Source organism: Amphiprion ocellaris, chromosome 16 (genome assembly GCF_022539595.1).
Source record: "Amphiprion ocellaris isolate individual 3 ecotype Okinawa chromosome 16, ASM2253959v1, whole genome shotgun sequence".
NCBI lineage: Eukaryota > Metazoa > Chordata > Actinopteri > Pomacentridae > Amphiprion > Amphiprion ocellaris.
Window position 1 is genome coordinate 4187608 of NC_072781.1, and position 19400 is coordinate 4207007.

The window sequence follows — 19400 nt, forward strand, 5'->3', positions numbered from 1 at the left end:
ATAGTTGGTTCTCAACAGAAAACAAACAAGACACTCCTATATTTTCTTATTTTGTGGTCGATTTTAAATACAACATGAATTCAGGACAGAGGCTGGAGCGTTGATGAGAAGGCACAGGGGCATTAAAGTGAAATTGAATTTAGAGCGAGAAGGAATGCTGATGAGGCAGCAGTTGCGACTGACCTGCGATTGTTCTCGGTCTTTCACCATCTCCCCTCTGTCCTTTTTGCTCCCCAGCTTGAGACTGTTGGGGCCTTTCAATTTCTTGGCTCCTGCTCCTTTAGCTTTGGCTCCTGAGGCCTTCTCCTGGACGCCCTCCTGCTTCCGGGGTTTGGTCAGCGGGAGGGGTTTGTCCTGCTCGCCTTTAATGTGCCTCTCGTAGGGGAGGAGGAGCCTGAGGAGGAAGAATGCAGGCAATGCAGTTATGATCAAGTTATGTCATGTTCTATGTATGTTCTACATCCGTGAGGCACATTTACTGACTGGTTATGCTTTGGTTAAGTATTTAAACCAAAACTATACACTGAAACACCTTAACACGGGGTGATGGAAGCACACCAGTTTGCTTTAATAGCTTAAGATACAATAAACCACATATGTATTTTCTTCAGTAATACCAAAAACAGAATGAGCAGCAGCTTTGCCGCAAGCATGCAGTGTATCAAATGCCTTGCTTTAAAACCTCCCTGTTTTAATACCTGGCAAGCATTAACAATCCTATTGTAATTAAACCAGGTTAGGGGAAATCCAGGCTCAGATGGGTGCCAGAGAATGTGAACAACCAGTTATCTCCTGCTGAGACAGATCACATTTGGTATTACTTTAACCTTGACAGAAGAGAATTTGCGTGTGAGTGTGTAAAGTTAATGTGGCTGGGAATGAAAAAAGGGGGAAAACGTCTGGAAGAACTGAAATCAAATTGTTTCAAGGAACCTCGCAGCACAAAATATCTAATTCAATGTACTAATATAATTAATAACAAGGCCCTTAAAGCGAGATGCAATAATAAAATAGTTCAGCTGGTAACTGTAGGCTCCAGCTTTTAACACATGGAATTAAATGCAGGAAAGCTGCACATGCGGCAACTTAATTAAGTCCATACTAAGTGACAAGGAACGTTCTGTAGAATAAACATTTAACCATTTTCGACTTCTGTTATTTCTCTCCTGAATATATCCAAGTCAATTTTCCATATCTGATGTCATAACTAATGGGAACATTAGGATCTGGATAACATAACAATACCCATGTGTAAAATAATGACATGAAGAAACCAGCGAGGGAAACTTTTAGACTTTTATTGCTCCGAAAAGAAAATGGAAATTGGCACTAGACCAGAAATAAGAGACGCAGTGGAAGAGGAAACCAAGACAACTGAAAAACTACAACACTACAAACTTCAATAAGTTGCTCTGAAAATCTCTCCAGCTCCTCTGTCAGCTTTTTTTTTTCCAATAACAACCCATGAAAGCCAGACAGAAACATGACTTTCTCAGTCATGAGAAAGAATAAGGTCTTCTCGTGTAACGACAAGAGACGGTTGCACTATTCCTTTTAAGGGACATGGCGGTAAAACAAACAATGAATCAAGAGCTGTTTCGCCTCCTCTTCAAAAGGAAGAAAAAAGCCTCAGAGAGTTCAAGAGGCTCTGTGGGATTTTTTGTTATTTTTCCTCTGAACAAAAGTGCTGGCAGGGAAAGCGGTGAAACTACATTTCATACAGCTGGTCTGGCACCAGGCCCCAGGCCAAGAAAGGAAATGTACTATTAAATGTGACTTATTGGAGAGACGGAGAGCAAAGAGGTTGTGAAAGAGAAGAGAGGAGGGAAAGAGAGCAAAAGGACAAAGAAACAGAGGGAGAGGGGGGAAGAAAAGAATAATGACATGTTAATGAAGAGCAAAAAAGATTGTGAATAAAGCAATGAGGCATCCTAGAAAACAGAGATTAAAACATGCAGCCTTTAAACTTTCAAATAGCTGCAGTGGTATTTATTACAAATAGGGGAGTGCTTCTCAGGCTTCTATAATTAGGGCACAGACAGGGAAGGTATCATCAAATTCTAATTTTTTCAAGTCTGAAAATGGATATTCAACATGTGCTAATGTCAAAGTCACTATTAGAGATCAAAGAGCTGGAAAAGTGGCATTTACTCTGTATGTATACCAGGGAGCACTGTTGACTATCAGCATGATCTGTGGGAAAGCGATGGCTGCCTTGGCCTGGGTCAACTTTATGGAATGTCAATAGGGGTGGGGGGGCTGGGGTGTCGCTGGCCGGGATAATGTAAGAGCTGAGCCCGGGAAATTACTGGAGCCTTAAATAGTTTCAAATGGAAAGTCTAAGACCTTATGTTGGCCAGGAAACCAAAAATCAGCCTGCGGAAGTTCCCTTCATTGTCAGAATTATTTGCTTTGTTACACTTAACAAGCTCTCGCTCCATTTTTGATTTGGAATTCTATAAATAAAAAAGTGGAAAGCCAAGAAAAAGTGATAAATTAAAATAATAATTGAGCCCTGAATGTAAAAGACTGGAATAATGTCAAGCGGTGCACATATAACTTAGTCATGATGGTGTAACATGATCTAATAAGCACTCATAATACAATACCAGTGTAAGCAGCAATTTCCTCCAAGGCTGGGGAAGGGTTGAGTTTGGCAGTCGCTGCATTCGTTGAGAAAAAGCCAGGTGTAGTTTATAATCTGAGCCACTTGGGGGCGTATGCTGCACTCACAGATTCCAGGAAAGAATTTCATAAAGGCAGGAGAGGCAACATTTTTATGAGGTCAATAAATACTTAACTTCCTCTCATGCCAATTTATCACCTGGCTTTTGTTTAAGCAGCCGTTTTCCATGTTGATAACAGTCGACTAAAATATGCAGCGGAGAGATTAAACAATGAGATAAAAGCTGCCTCATGTAATTAAGTCAGGAAAAATTATTTCTTTATATGTATTATGCATTGTATCCGAGTAATCTCGGAATCAGGAAGATCAATAAAGGTGTAATTCATCAAAGCACAAGTGTCTACTGAGCAGATCTGTGCCTTTGAAATAATAGATTACACACAAAGCACTTCCCCCTCCCAAAAAAAAGACAACTTGGCAAAAACAAGGTGACTTTACCAGCAATGTGCTGCTCTCATCTGAGTTTTGTGTTACAGGAACAAGCAGTGTGCTCAAATCCAAGAAATGCCTAAGTCACCAAATAAGTGGAAAAAGCCTGCGGGCTGTTCCATTTCAACAATTTCCCTCCCATCCCTGCTGAAATTAATTTTAGCTGGTGTTGTGTTAAGATCACAAGAGCTGCTTCATGTGTTAAAAAAAAGGAAAAGAAACTATTTAAAGAGCTGGTGGACAAGCCCCTGGGGCTGTAGAAAGATTTGCAGGAAAGAAAATGACTTACTTTCTACAAGTCTGCGTGGAAAAGAGAATAAAATAAAGCAGATAAAAATCAAATCTTTATCAAATCTAAGTGCAGTGATTAAGCATCATCACAGCAATGAGAAAACAATAACTGCTGTGGAGAAAGAGAGCAACAAGATGCCAGCAGAGGGATAAACAGACATTGTAGCTGGTCCCTCCGCTTTGGATTCATGCCTCAAAGCCCCTCTTTTGTCTCGAAGCCAAACCACTTGAGATGACCCTCATTCATGCAGTTAAAACAGGAGGGCAGCACAGGAATGTATGAAAAACTTAAGTCCTTTGTCAAGTCTGAAAATACCAGATTTAAAATGACCTCTACTGTTCCCTCGGGGTTTGCTCTCATTAGCTGCTGCCGCTGCTGCAGCTTGCAGTAAATGTTCACCAGAGCAGGTGTGAGCCCAAAGTGCTAACTGTTTAAAATAAATGTGTACTATTCTGCATAAAGGAAGACTGGAGTCTTTCAGTCAACTCAACTATTAATAGCCCATAATATACAGAATATGTTCCCTTTTGCTGCCCTAAAGTGGACTGAAATCTCAGCAAGAACACCATTAATTTAATTTGCTACACTGAACTAGTTATTAATCTCAGTAGACTTGAATAGATTCTCATACAGTCGATTGCCTGTCACACATCACTGCCATAATTTGCGATTTCTCATTGCCACGAGGGAAAGAAAACCTCGGACCTTTTGATTAAATTCCACACATAAAGAAATCACTCGATATTGTGATTTGTTAGATTGCTACAAAAAAGCTTTGTTTTTTTTTTTTAATCACAGAATGCTCAATGAAGCATTTGTCTTGGGGAAACCATGGAGCTCTCAGAGGTTAAAATAGCTGCCTGCTATTTTAGTGTAAAGAACATGCAGCTCTTTGGCTGCATTCCCACTGTAGCTGGAGTCCAGATCCAGTGGAAGAGTAATGGATATACAAAGAATTTGGCCATGCTTTTGATTCGGACAACATGTTGAGACATTGTTTATAGAGTTAAGGAATGCTGACAGACAATACACAACCAGTGTTCTCATATTCCAACTTCCCCCTTCTCTCTCTGCTTTCTCCCCCTCCTTTATTTCTTAATAGTGAATCATTTTTGCCTGTTTATTGAAAATCTGTCACTGCTGCTGTCCGTCCGTCCGTCCATCCGTCCGTCTGTCTGTCTCCCTCTGCTTCTCTCAGATTTGGGAATTAAAAAAGCAGGCAGGACATGAAGGTGATACTCCCTCCACACCACCTCTCACTGCAACCCAATGATGCTCTCTGCTTTGGAACAAGAGAGCGGAATAATTGAAAACTGTGTTTGGGCTACAGCATTAGAAAAAAAGGCCAGGCTAAAGCACAATGCGCCACGTTTGATGTATCTTTAAAACAGCAAGGACAATGCAGAGCGATGCTGACGGCTGCACAGTACTAGCACAATAAAATTTACAAAACAATCTTATGTCCTTTTTTCTCTTCCAACCCAAAAATATGTGCTATTATAATTCTCAGCGTACGGACGGACTCAAGGTTTTCTAATAATGTATTTTTATATCTGGAGAGCAGCTTTAGTGAATTCAGAGGAACATCGATACCAGGAGGAATGAATAAAGGCTGAATCAATAAAACATCTAGTCGACTAAAATTGGAACAGGCGTGCATCTGTCTTGAAAGAAACACATATCTGCATGATCTGAGCTGGAGAATATCTCACAGGCCTCGCATTCTGTGTGTACACTACATCTGGCAAACATCTAATACTTTTAAGACGAAATGATTTAATCCGAAAACCCCCTCATCTGCGCTCTCTCGCTGTTTCCCAAAAACCTCAGAGTTTTTAAATAGCAAATTATTCTAAATTGCTTCTCTGTTGCCATGGATACCCCCCCACCTCCAAAACTCACCCACCCCAATACCAACCCCGTTGTGCAATTACATTAGAGTGCCAAGGCATGGTGAGGTATTAAAAATCTGTAACAGGCAGAAATGAACAGAGATAGTGGAATGTGATGTTTCTGTAACAAGAGATCACGTAGGAAAGCAGGAAGATTAAATATGTAGGCGCTGTTAAAAGGCGCTGACCTGTATAATGAAAGAAACAGCATGGAGTGCAAGGCAGGGAGTGGGAGAGAGAGAGAGAGAGAGAGGGAGAGAGAGAGAGGGAGAGAGAGAGAGAGAAGGGGGGAGAGCACAGAGAAAATGGCACAGCACAGAAGCAAAAGGCAGTCTATTTCAAGGTTATTGATGCCATCTTTTTCATGACCTCATTTTTAATTCAGAGCGCTGGGCCCTGACAGCTAATCTCGGGAAACGGTTTAAATAAATATCATTAAAGCTTCCCCGTAGCTGCGGCGGCAGACCTTGCCTTGGACATTTCTGCATTGATTTTTCCCTCCGCACGCTAATGAACGGCGCTCTGCGACTAAACAACGCTAACTTTGAAAATGACAATTAGCTGAGGTTATCTCCTGTTCAATTCCAGCTACGTAACTCCATTTCTGCCAGTGATTACCGCCTGCTCCTGGACAGCATAAATATAGTGATTATGCCCCTGGCTCCATCTTTCACAATAACATCTCCTAGGAAACCATTTCATATGATTTTACCATTAGGGCTGTAAAGGGATAATGTGTATAATTTAAAATGAGAGCTGAATGCTTGTGGATATTCACAGTCTTTAACCCAAATAACACCAAGACAGCCAAGAATATCCACTTAATTGAAAGCAATTACGTCCTGAAATATTGTTTCCTTTTTTCCTACTAGCTGGAGACTTTTTATTTCCTGCTCTACTCCACTTTGGCCCGCTGAGACAAATCGGAAGTGATCCTTCTGAGAGAGGAGGAAAACATAGGTGTTGTTCCAGTTTGTACACTGTAGATTCCTCCCCGTGAATTATATTTCTGTAGCACATTGACTAATGATTAAAGGTGGAAACAAAGACGCCTCTGGGGAACAAACACACACTTCAGCGAGTCCACAAACAGCCTCATTCATCATGCAGAGAGAATGGCCGTGTATGCTGAGTTAATACAATGAAGCTAATTGCCCTCCAAGCAGCCCAAACATCAAGGCTCAGCTAAAATTATTCCCCTGAATGGAAACTTGCTCAGCTTCAGCTGATCTCTCTCTCTCTCTGCCTCTCTCCCTCCCTCCCTCCTTCCCTCCCTCACCCCTCCCTCCCACATCTTCTCTCTGTCAGCCTGATATTCACTGCAGTGTGTGGATATTATTGCTTTGTATTGATTCAGCATTATTTTCTCTCAGCTGCTTCTCGGTGGCTGGACAGGGAAAGGCCAGCACAGCAGCAGTCACACCTCAGCGCTTCCCACATGGATTCGTCCTACTCCGCCTGAGTCCCTCCCTGCGACCCTATTTACACCCTACACACTAATGAACAATATAGCTTTTCACATGAGGCATCAAAGCAAATTCTACAAGAAAGAAGGATATATTCTGACTTTGGCAATAAAATGACTTTTCCCTCCCTCTGAAACCAGGTATTGATAGTCTATTGTTAGGGTAAGTAAGGAAGTCCACAGTGCAGCAGCATCCGTCCTGGAAATGCAGCCTGAGCCGAACATTTAGAAGCACATTGTCAGCTCGTCTGCAAATACGCTCTCACACCTATGGTTTTGCAAATTTCCTGGAAAAGCCACTCTGGCCGCCGCTGCCTCTGCATGCGAATTCGCTTACAGCATGCAATCCTGACACAATATGAAGCAGCCTGGCTCCCTCATATGGCACGGCTGGCATATTGCTGTATTACTGACAGGTGTGTGTGTGTGTGTGTGTGTGTGTGTGTGTGCCTGAGCTGTGCTGATGCATGAACCTGCAGCAGCCGCAGGGATGTGGAGAGGGTCGCCGGCCCGGAGGAATGACCTGCTTCATGAGCGACTGGTTATCTCTTGCTGGGAAGATCGTATTTGGCATTTGTTTAACCTTGGGAAAGTGGGCGTGTGTGTGCGTGTGCGTGTGTGTGTGTGTGTGTGTGTGTGTGTCTGCAAGCAGCCCTGCATAATACCCTGCACAGCTCCCTCAGGATCATATCCATATGCTTGCTTTGGTTTGGTAATACCATCTGAGTGATTATAATGTGGAGGTTCAAAATGCTGCAGTATCTGACTGAATGATTAGATGAATACATTAAAGTGCTGTTTTCGGTTTATCATGCAGCTTTGTGCGCTTCTAATGCATATATAGCGGGGCGTAGTGAGGCGTAGCTACTGTATATACGGCGTACTCATGTAGGCCAGTTAATAATTCAAAACTTTGCTGTTATTTTGAGCTTTTTAATCCCCTTTAGTTGGCTTATGGAGCAGAATGGGTGGAGATTACAGAGGTAATTAGTTCCATAGTGCCTCACAACTGATCAATTAATCCTGAGAAAATAACTGAATCTCATCGTGAATTGATTTAGATCCATACAGAATGCATTACTTTAAACAAGTAGATCTACATGCCATAGCAGTGAGGAGTGATTTGCAGACCGTCCCACTGTTGCAGGCGCTGTTTCTTCATGTATGTGCAAGTACACTGGCTTCCCTTGAATAAAATCAATATTTGTCTTGCGGTGTCCTCATGTTATGAATAAAGCATTGTGAAATCATATTTGATGCAGCTGTGAAGGAGTTTACTCTCTTCAGGCGATGCAAACTGTTCCATGTGTGCATGCATAACAGCAGTGTGTCATACATAACCACCCGACATAATAACTCACCTCTCGTAGTGTCTCCGTGTACACGTGGCCGCGCTTGTGCTGCTGGGGTTGCCGCCCAATTCATCATATACATGTTTCCACTGTCTGCGGACCGTGATCTGGAGGAATGGACGAGAAGACGGAGCGATAAGGCAAAGGGAGAAAGAGAGACACAAAAGATGACAAGAAGATGAATGAAGAGTAAAGGAAAATTGAAAAAATATGAGAGAGAAAAAATATATATCTAAGTGGTTGACATCATTTGAAGGTCTTGGGGATTTACTGAGTCATGATGTTCCAGTTATTGAATCCTCAACACTCAATTCTCTAACAAAATAAGCTCTGTTAACATCATGCAGTCAGTTGTTCCTGCTACAACCCCTTATCCCACAACAGATGGGAATAACGGACGAGCTGCAACACAAAAATCCATGCTGCCACAGAGCTAACAAAGCCTCGACACGAAACGTGAGATAATCAGCTGCAGATATGAGGGTTTTTAAGGGATATGAGCCCCAATTACATGAGCTGTATCCTGTTTACGGCCTGGTCTGGCTGTCTGTTTGGATGAAATTATAAAGCCAGCTAATGAAGAAACAGGCGTGAGCAATACGCTTCACGACTTAACATCGAACACTGACTTCACTTCGGAAACACGTCGCACATGAATAGTGAGTGAATAAACGACAGGTGAAGCTTCCAGCTTCAATGCCTCATACACACTTCTTTTTTTTCTGACTCGCTTTAGCTGTGTGTGTGCACTTGCTCCCAGCATTGTACATGTGCACACTCGTGGGTACGTATGTGCATTTCCCTTCATTTCTTTTTTCCTCCAACATGGGAAAAAATGAGCGATTTATCCAATTTCCTTCTGACCAGTGCAGAACAGAGGAACATGTGTTTTCCACTCCAAGGGGGTTTTGAAACAACAGCATCATTTCTGCTAAAAGTGGCTCTGAGCAAGACTTTCTTCTTGGGAAAACAGCGACTGACCTCAAGGGGCAGAACGAGGGCAGAGAAAGAAAAGACGGGGAGGAAAGACAGGTAGGAAGACGGAATTAGATGGAGGGAAAAGAGCAGGAGGATATGAGAAGGAGGGAAACAGAAAAAAGAGGAGGGGGAGATAGAAGAAAAAAAAAGAAGGGAGGGACCTTGACGACAGAGAAGGAATATATTGCCACATATGTGAATACTTACCAACTCATATCCTCCGAGTTTCTGAGCAGCTTGAAACATAGTCCAAAGGTTGACTGTGGGAGACAGAAGACAAACAAGGCAGTTAGAAACTCTGGGAAAGGACCAGGGTTGAAACACATGACGTCATATACAGTCATTACACCAGAGAGACGAATATTTTCAGCCTTCAGTTAAGTAAAAGCAGCAGTGAGAGAAAAAAAACTGTGAAAGCTGTCCCATACAAGTTAAAGTCATTCATTCAAGTAATAAACAGCAGAATGGCCCCTTTCTGAGTGCTAAACCACTACAATATATGTTACATCAATTACTATGCTCATGTTACATGGATTATTAGTACTGATGCATGTAAACAGTATTCAAATGTTGTAGTTGAAGCTCATGAGAGAGTAATTTTACTACTTGTGTCTGTTTTGTTTTTAACGCTATGAACCTCAAGCAGTTCCTGGGTGTTGCTGCCATTTTCACTGGAGCAAACTTTGCATATCTGCAGCATAACATCCTGCATCTCTGTGGAAAAAATACAACCAATCTAATAAAAACTGAAAAACATGGAATCAATATGTGCATTTTTCCAAGTTCCCTCAGGTGTTACTAGTACTTGGGAAAAAAGGTGACTCTACATATATTACAGATATTTTACTGGTTAAATTTTTAACTTGACTCCTATCTGCTCTGAGGAAGCACTGCCTGCAGTTCAGCTGAAAAGTCCATTCATTTTTGTCATGGCACTGTTGGCTGAGTCACTAATACCTTCATAACTGCACCAACAAACTTAGAATTTTCAGTTTTCACAAAATCTGATTAGAGCAAATGGTTGATTTTTAAAACATTTTTACATTAGACATGTAGGATTTTTTAAAAAATATATTAAATATAACCATTCTAAGCTTAGATTTAGTTATGTTTCTCAATGGGGCAGCACATTACAGATGAGTAGTTCAAGGACTGCCAGAAAGTTGGAAGTGAATGATTCCGTTTTCACAGTTTCTGGCTCTGATAAATGGTGCAATTTTGGTGATTTTTAAAAAAGATAACATGCCTTTCTAATGCGTCATCAGGTTTTGGGGTTCAGAGGGTTAAAATACCTTTATGTTATTTTAAAAACAATGCACCTTATTTTATTAGCTAATGATATGCTTTGTAGGTAAAATCTTTACACGTGATAACCATATTATCAGTAAGTATAGTAGGGATCAGTAAAATGAAATGCAGATTAGCAATAAACCGAATCCTGCACATGCAAATAAATGAACAATATACAAATTCGGTCGATAGAAGTAATCACATATTCCTGAAATGGCAAAATGAAAACAGCTTTTCATCGTTTTCACACGAAACAATGCTGCATTTGAGCTGAAAGGCTGCAAATGAATACTGAGTACTTCAACAAACAGCACTATGTGACAAAATACAGCATATGCTTCATCCTGACAAAGAGATTTGTTAACCCTCAGCTGCAGCCTGCAGGTATGAATGAAAACCATTACAAGCATCAAACACTTGGCAATATGTTCAAACTTCTGTTTGAACTAATGCAAATTCATTTGCATTGATTTCCCCATGCAAATACCCCATGACAGGCCATATCAAAATACAAGTCTTGTGTAACATTTTCCTAAAAATAGCTTTCAGAAAGCCTTCAAATGGCTGTCTATCTTTAAAAGAAAAACATTTCACACAAAGAAAGAACTGCGAGTTCATTGGAGGACTTTTGTGCCAATGACATTTGTATTTGCTTTCTGTAACATCATTGTTTAACATTTTTATATGAAGGCCTATAAATAAGAAGAGGAGGCCTCGCCTGGGGAGAAATCCATCAAAATTCAATCTGTGCGTACACAAAGCCTTGCATTTGTCAAAATGACATTTTCCTATCTCCGCATTTGACAGCATTGATTTTTTCCTTCCCTCCTCTCTGCGACCGTTGTCAATGCACGGGTGGAATAACAAAGGGAGCTGGGTAGGTTTTTCTGTTTGAACTGAGCACGCTGGCATATTGTGCTTTCTGACTGTAGAAACAGAAAGACGGTCTATTTAACTAGCTTGTTATGCATCGACTGTAATTACCACAATAGCACACAGGACTGGGAGGGAACAGAACACATAAAGGAAATGAGAGAACATGCCTTTTCTTAGATGTCTTGTCATTAGCAATTTCTTTTCTTAATTTCCCTCTATTTGGCAGGGGCAATTATCACTGAGATAAGGATGACAAAACAGGAACACAATGCAGCCTAAATGACACACCGATGGCATGGCAATTAGACAACAAGGCTGAAAGAGGGAGACAAATTGGAACTGATGTTCACAATCACATGCTGATGCCCATGCGCCGAAGCACACATGCATCTGAAATTGCCACACACAGATGCGCACACACGCACACACTTACCAGTTAATCTCGCAGATCAAGGGCATTCAGAATATACAATGCAAACCACCACTACCCTTGTTTCATTCCTCCTCATTCCACAATCGGTAATTTCTCTCAACGCCCTGCTGCAACCGTACAACTTAAACGGCAGCAGCTGTAGAGCAAAGTCAATAAATACCGAGTGATAAAACATAGAAGGACGGCAGCTCGGATGAATAAACCACAGCGACAGTTATTAGTAATTTTCTGTGATTCAAGTGCTAGTGTGCATTCAGCCTTTTAAACAGTGGAGGACTGTTAAATGGAGCCACCTAATGTAGTAGATATATGCATAGAAAGAGAGCATTACAGCTGAAATAATTAGCTAAATTAAAACAGTTTTTTAAAGAGAAATATTGAAAAATATTCTTTGGATCGAGCTCCTGGTTTGCTGTTCTTTTCTCTTTCTGAATATCTTTTGTTGGGGAACAAAACAAGGATGTCACCTTGGCTTTTGGAAGCATCTTTTTTAACTATTTTTTGGCATTTCATTAATGAAAAAACCTGCTTTCATTAGCTGCATCCCTAATTTTTTAGAATAGATTAACAATTTAATTGCATTTTCAAGCACAAAGTTACATTTTGCAGCCTCTCACAATGTAAAGTTTATGTTTTTCATGACAATAAACTAAATATCAGGTCAACTGGTCTTAAATTAGCAACTCTGCTCGAGGATATTCAATGCATACAAACCCTGGAGTGAGACAGAAATTCAACATGAGAGCAAAGCAGGAAAACACTCTGTTAAAGTTTAAATATTATTATTATTACTGGGGTTAAAATATATTACGAGCCATTCGGGGTATAGGCAAACTGACTGAATTTTAGTGGTTCATGTCTCTCTGCTGGGCCGTAAAGACACACAATTGCAGCCTTAAAAAAATAAATCCAGTAAGACTCCACAGCGAGGGAGACGAGGTGGAATATAAAGGAACAGTCCGTGTTCAGACTCAGATTGGGAATTTTTTGGACGGGAATCAAATGGATATTTTAGTGGCCGAGCCAACAAAGCATGGGTAAGTCTGGTAAATCATTCAACCATCTGTTGCTTTGTTAAACTCTAGAGAACTTCATAAAAAAGATTATTACTCAAATGCAACTAAAATAACATGATTTCAATTTCCATTACAGGAAAGTGAGCGCTTTGATCTTTTAATGCATTTGTAGTGAGTTTAAAGGGAAGAATATGAAAACGGCGCCTGATTACATCTAAGGGTTTGTTGTATTAATTATGATGTTTTTTTCTTTTTTCCCCTCCTCTTTACATGTGCTGATGTGTGCTCGCTGCCAAGGACGAAGTTTAAACAGCATGATTTCACCATTTAATGAGGGCCTTGCTTATGATGTGTCTGGTTTTGAGATTCAAAGCATGTACTGTATGTAAAACAGTTGGCGCGTGGACCTCAACTTTATTCTGAGCTCAAACCGAGAAATGCCAACTAAAAGTAAAGCGTGCTGGCTGTGTAATTCTCCCTCCATCTCTGTCTGCGTCTTCCTCGCTCCGACTCTCTATCTCCCGCAACCACAATGACCTATTTAAGCAACAACATGTCGGCAGTCAAGATGACAGGACTGTCAAAATACCGCGGTGAGGTTAGCAGAGTCGAGGCGACCACAGCTTACCTTCATGTAATAGTTTGGAGTAATGAGTTTTACTATGCCATAAAGTGTCACCGGCACATTCGGTAGACATCTCTCTCCCTCTCCTGCCTCTCGTTAATTTGCCGGAGTTGTCGCGCCATGTTCTGATCTGAACGGCTAAATCTTTCTTGGTTCCTTCGACGTGAATGCAAATGTGATTTCCTTTCCTTTGAATAAAGACCGAGGAAAAAGTGAAATTTGAAAAACCGCAGTTTGAGATGAGAGCCCACGTCCTCATGTGCCTTGCCTCGAGATCAAACGCCTAAAACAAACACTTTTTCAGTTTCAAGAGACCAGAGCGCGCCCTTTTATGATGTTTGTGCGCGTTTCTTCTCTCTGTCCCGTGCACACCGAGTGCAAGCTAAGCATCCGACCTATATTAGACACCTTTGATCTCGGGCAGACGTGTTTCCCATACATGTGATGTTCTTTTAGCACTGTTAGAGGACGTTCTTGGCCTTCACAGGAAACCCCTTTGACAAGTGTGAGAAGACATTCTCTCTGTATATAAAAGGCAGTCAGAATGTGCTCTGACAGACGCCTCCTGAGTCTCACACTGACTGCTAGATGCCATTTTTCTCAACACAGACAATTATTCCATTAGCTTATTATTACTGCAAATTGATGGAGTTTTGTTTTTTTTTTTGCACTTTAACAGCAGTCTGATTTTTACATTTTAGGCATAGCGCCTGCAGTAATTGGTAGCATTTCCACTTAGTCCCCTGAAGCTCTCATACTCTGGATAGTTAGGACAAAGTCCGCCCTTGACGAGACTGAAAAGCAGCTACTTGTTTTCCTTTTGATCACAGCAGGGGGGAAGTATAGATAACACGTGGTTAGAGATGCTTATTAAAATCCACACAGGGTTTTTCCCCTGCCTGTTTCACTGCCGTGTATGACTTACAGAGCAGCTTCCCTCTGATAGCTAAACTGTAATTTCAAACATACACTTGTGTTTCTTTTCTCTGAGCACAAGATATTTTAGGTTCAAATAATGTGTTTTTCCTTTTGTTGTTGTTGCGGGGAACTTCTGAATAGGATTTGCTACTTTCATGCTTGCTCCTACAGGTGTCTTTTACTCCGATTGTTTTTAATCCCCACTCAGCCTGCTAACCTTCCCCACTGGTGATGATATGACCTAAATTTTTAAAATAACCCCGGTAAAATGTATCTACACAAACTTTACTGTAGAGTACTCCATTGTTTAAACATTTCCAGTGAGGGAATAAGAGAGTAAGTTGTCCTACTCACTCTGTTTGAAGCCGAGGAAGGGGATCCTCTCTATGGGCGTGTCTCTTTCTTTCATATACTTGTAGAGCGCTACTAAGAAAGCCTGCTCCTCTGCTCGGCTCTCCTCTGATGTTTCCTCCTCTTTGCTCTCCTCCTTCTCGCTCCTCTCCTCCCTCTCCTTCTCCTTTCCTCTCTCCTTCTCCTCGGCGGAGGGTTTCTTGCCGAGGCCAATGGCCTTGTGTTTGGCTGTTGTGGATATTTTTCCGTTGGGTACCGTTTTACAGTTGGGTTTGACCTGCGAAGACAGAAGCACACGGAGTCAGCGGACGCTTTTAGAGGGAAAATTAAAGCCTGTACAAAGTGTTATTCAAATGATGTCAGACACTTTATGTGAGGTGTGTTTGGGTTTAAGGCCAAGCAAATATTTTTAGTGGTCACAGAGGAAGCCCATAATTGATTATCAATGGAGCAGCTCCTCTTGTCATCGCAGATTAAGCACAGATAACTTTGATTCTAGTTTTGAAAGGGAATTGCTAATATTGATTTAACTGTCCAAGGTCATAGGAGTAACAGCTGCAGATGGGCTCTTAGGTCGGATATTTACTTCACTTTGAATATTACGGCCAATGTCAGACAAGGGCTTCAAAAAAAGGAGCACTGAAAAGTAGAAAAATACAGAATCAATTCTTACTATATATCGCTGAAAATCATTGATTTTCTTTAACCCTCTGAACCCGCAGCCGTTTCTGGCTGTTTTTTGTTATTGTCACATTTTTATTCACTTTGGGCTCATTTTTCACTGCAATATAAAATCCTGCACCTCTATGGAAGCAGCACAACCATGACTTCAAGTAGAGGGAACTCTGCAGTATGACAAAGTTATATACAATAAATCACTAAAAAAGAGAAAACAAAAGTTGAATTGCTTTGGAAATCAACACGTAGAACATTTTTCCAAGTGCCCACATCTGTTACCAATACTGGAGAAAAAAAATGGTGACTCTACATATGATAGATCATTTATTACTACTACATATTTAATTTGTTTCCAGACTTGTCTCCTATTTCCTACATGAGTGTAAACATAGCCTGCAGTTCAACCCAGTTCAGCTGAAAACGCTCTGAAATTTTGCCATGAGACTGTTGGTCACAGCTGAGTCAATAATGAGTTCATGGTTGTGCCAAGAAATGCAGAATTATTTGTTTTCTTCAGAATCTGGTTAGAGGAAACAACCTACTGTTGGCAAATTTTTAACATGAGACACAGTGAATAAAGTGATTTTGATGAGATTTCACTATTTTACACATGAATTTGCTTAACTTTCCAGACATAACAGAGTCACAGACGGGTACTTCAAAAACAGCTGGGAAGTTCCAAAATATGCAGATTCCTTATGTTTATAGTTATTGGCACACATTCATGGAGAAATTCTGGAGACTTTTTTTAAAGAAAACATGCTGTTAAAACATGTTGGTGGGTTTTGGGGTTCAGAGGGTTAAAATAAAACATGACAAAAATCAACCAAAGGGAAGTGAAGACTTAATTTGTTTCCAGTACAAATTAGCTTTCCCTTTCCTTCCATTCACTAAAACAATTTTGGAAATAACTGAGTGACTCTTTTATATTTTCAATGCTGCCTCTTGTTAGAGAGTGCTGTGGAAAGAAAGAAAGAAAACATCTTGTTCTACTGTGGGATCTTGCTGTACTTGTTTTAAAGACTATTATGTGTTTGGAAGAAGAGAAAAGACATGCAGACAAAGAACAGGCTGCTCGGTAACAGATGCTATCATGACTAATCTATCAATGAACAAATGAGTCAGATGAAAATAAATTACTTTGTCTTAAAGCTGTTTTACAGACAAGTCAGTCACAGAAAAACAATCAGCAAATATTTAGATACTAATTCATCATTTTCAAATTAAAAATGATAAACCTTCCCCAGTTCCAGCTCGTCATTTATACCACACCAATGCCGCACTATTTCATCCCTTTGTGCAACATGTGGCCTTCACTGTCCTGTGTTTTTCTACATGTGCTGAATGAAAACTCTGGACTAATGCACTTCACTGCCGCTTCGTCACTCACAATGAATTGTTTGAGAGTCGTAGTAGCCTTGTTCTGTGAATGAAGGTACAAGGACGATGTGGAAAGCAGTTGGTTGACGACCCAAATTGTGCCTTTTCATGGAAAGACTATGAATGAATGGGGACTTAAACTCACTATGTAATGTACTTTACTATGTGCTTTCTCTGTTAACCATTCACTAGAGCTATCTTTCTTTCTTTCTTAGCTTACAAATACCTGCATGACGCACCTCCATATTCTAAGGTATAAATACATTCACGTGTGACAATTTCGACTTCACTGAAAGCGCTTTTTGTGTTTTCTTTCCTGTGTCGCTCGTGCAATGTGTGAATTTCCCCTCGGGGATCAATTAAGTCTTGCCTTATGTTGTTTTATGCTGTTTTATCCAGCTCATCTTACCTTGCTTGTCGTTTTACTCTCTGGGCTGCAGGGATCTTGTGCTGCCACTGCTGCCGAACCCTGGGTCGACCCGGCCGACCCCTGACCCTGAGACTCCCTCCTCTGAGAGATGGACAACTTCTTCTTCCGAGGTCGCCCCTTCAGGTTGGGAGCTGAGGGAAAGGAAACAGCATTTAGGAGGAAATCTGTGCTCTCATTCAGCACAGTGTCTGTGTATTTCCACCTCTTTGTCTCCGACATCTTAATAAACTGAACAACCAAACAGACATGAAAATGTTCTTTCAGACAGAAATGCATTTCCTGTCAGACAACACTGACTTTTAGCTGAAGAGAACGCAGGCTATGACAGGAACATTTACAATCAGGGAAAGGAATTTCACAGGCCTGCTAGCCTGTAGCTAATTATTTTTAAACTGGATTAGTGCAACATTGTGCTGAATGGGGTAGCAGGCTGCCAAATTGCTCCAATGTGCTAGTAAACATGATCCTCAAGTTCCCACTCAGCCTAAAAGAGAAACTGCATTTAAATTCAGACAGATGTATTTTTAAGATTACAGACGAGGGCGTCGTAACAGTCAGGCAGTTAGTATAATAATGTAAATGACAGATGCTGGTTAACCGACAAACCCACAGAAGGGAAGAAATTTTAAACAAACAGTTTCTGCTAAGAGAAATATTTGTTGCAGATGGTAGAAAAACTCGAAGCTTGTATGTGTTTCTCACTGCTGCATATATATATATATATATATATATAAAAAAAAAAACATGACAATGCCTTGTGCTGTTTTTTTTTTTTTTTTCTCGTCATAAAGAATCACAGCATGTTATAGCACCCCAGATTTACTGATGATCTGTGGCTCTATTTTTGGTTTCCCACTGGTTAGTCTGCTCATGTCTTAAAGCTCAACGCTGTTAATTAAAAACACATGAACCTGCCTGATAGGAGCTCTTTGTTTGAAAGGCTGGCAGATATAATTGCTCAGTTCACATTACACACACAATAAAGTATTTAAGCCCTCCAAGTCCTTTGTACACCCACGTTTATGTCAACCCGCGATTGTAATGTAACTTCTTGGCAGAGTGCCTTGCCTCTACGCAGCAACACAAACAGAGATAAGCTCAAAGGAAAGAGAGAGAGGGAGAGAAAAAACTTCAAATAATCTAAGTTCAGTCACGTATTTCTCAGTGTCAACGTTCTTTCTTTCCATCTGCAATGACAATTAAATCACATCCAAGGTTGTTCTCTGCCAAAAGGACTCTGTGATTATTTTTGTCGGATCAAATTCCCATCAAGAAAATGTTACAATAACTGCGGATCACGACTCAGCAGCCCCTCACTTCATGTTGTTATTTTCACAACCGCTACACTGTGGAGAAACAGTGCAGGGAAAATTCCAAGGACATTTGTTGTGCATTTGTCATCTCTCTGGCACTAAAAAAACAAGTTTTCAAGACTGTAATCTTTACTTAGAAAGCACTGGGTGTGTTCCTGCCTCCACTGTTTTCACATTTCACTGCTCACTCTGCCTCTTTTATTCTGCCAATTACTCATTAATGCTGAGAAGTCGCATAAATCCTTTTGTGCATTTATCTGAGTGTGTTTATTTTCTAAAGGACAGATACATAAGTGCTGGATATTTACCAAGAAGCCACATATCACAGTATTTATAGCCTGAGCTATAAAGCTTCTGTAAAAGATACATATGTAATTAAACAAAACACAAACCATAAATACAGAGCAAAAATTAGATGAAATGTTAAAACAGATGGCTACACACCAAACATATGCTATATATATACATATTGGAAACATATGCAGTCATGCAAAACACAAACATGAAATGACTGATGATGAATGCTTTCAGGTCCTGGAACATGTGACGCTGCTTTGAACAAACACACTGCAGGTCTGAGTGAGGTGACACTGTCAGAGCGGTTCTGTTTTTAGTCCAATCACTAACCCCCCTGACACCCTACACTGTGTTACATAACCTGCCTGTCTGTTTACATTTTTCATCAGGTCAAATACTGCTGCGTAAGAAAATGCCGCAATTACAGCAAAACGCTGCTGCATAACAGGCGGCGACAGGACGGTGAGCGAGTTTAAATTCATTGACTTATTGATAGAGGACGGCCTGAACACATTTAAACAGTCCGACTGGATGTTGCTGTGAACTGGGGGGTTAAACGGTGCATTCATGGATTTTCACAAATGCACACAAACAAGCACACAAGGTCAAGTGGAAGCAATCTTTCTGTGCTGCAGAATAAGCGCTCATCTGCTCTCCTCATGGCACAGTTGCATAAGGGAGGAGTCATCAGCTTTAGAA

The 19400-nt window shown here is 40.7% G+C and overlaps 1 protein-coding gene across 1 annotated transcript in view; it reads right to left on the reverse strand.

Moving 5' to 3' along the window:
• Positions 1–19400, reverse strand: part of arid5b (AT-rich interaction domain 5B) — an 88471-nt gene that overhangs the window by 4274 nt on the left and 64797 nt on the right. Inside the window, exons 5-9 of the mRNA XM_023264875.3 lie at positions 17071–17222; positions 14607–14880; positions 9302–9354; positions 8126–8223; positions 184–394 (exon numbers count right to left, since the gene is read on the reverse strand). Of these exons, the coding sequence (XP_023120643.2) occupies positions 184–394; positions 8126–8223; positions 9302–9354; positions 14607–14880; positions 17071–17222 (788 nt within the window). The remainder of the gene's footprint in view (positions 1–183; positions 395–8125; positions 8224–9301; positions 9355–14606; positions 14881–17070; positions 17223–19400) is intronic.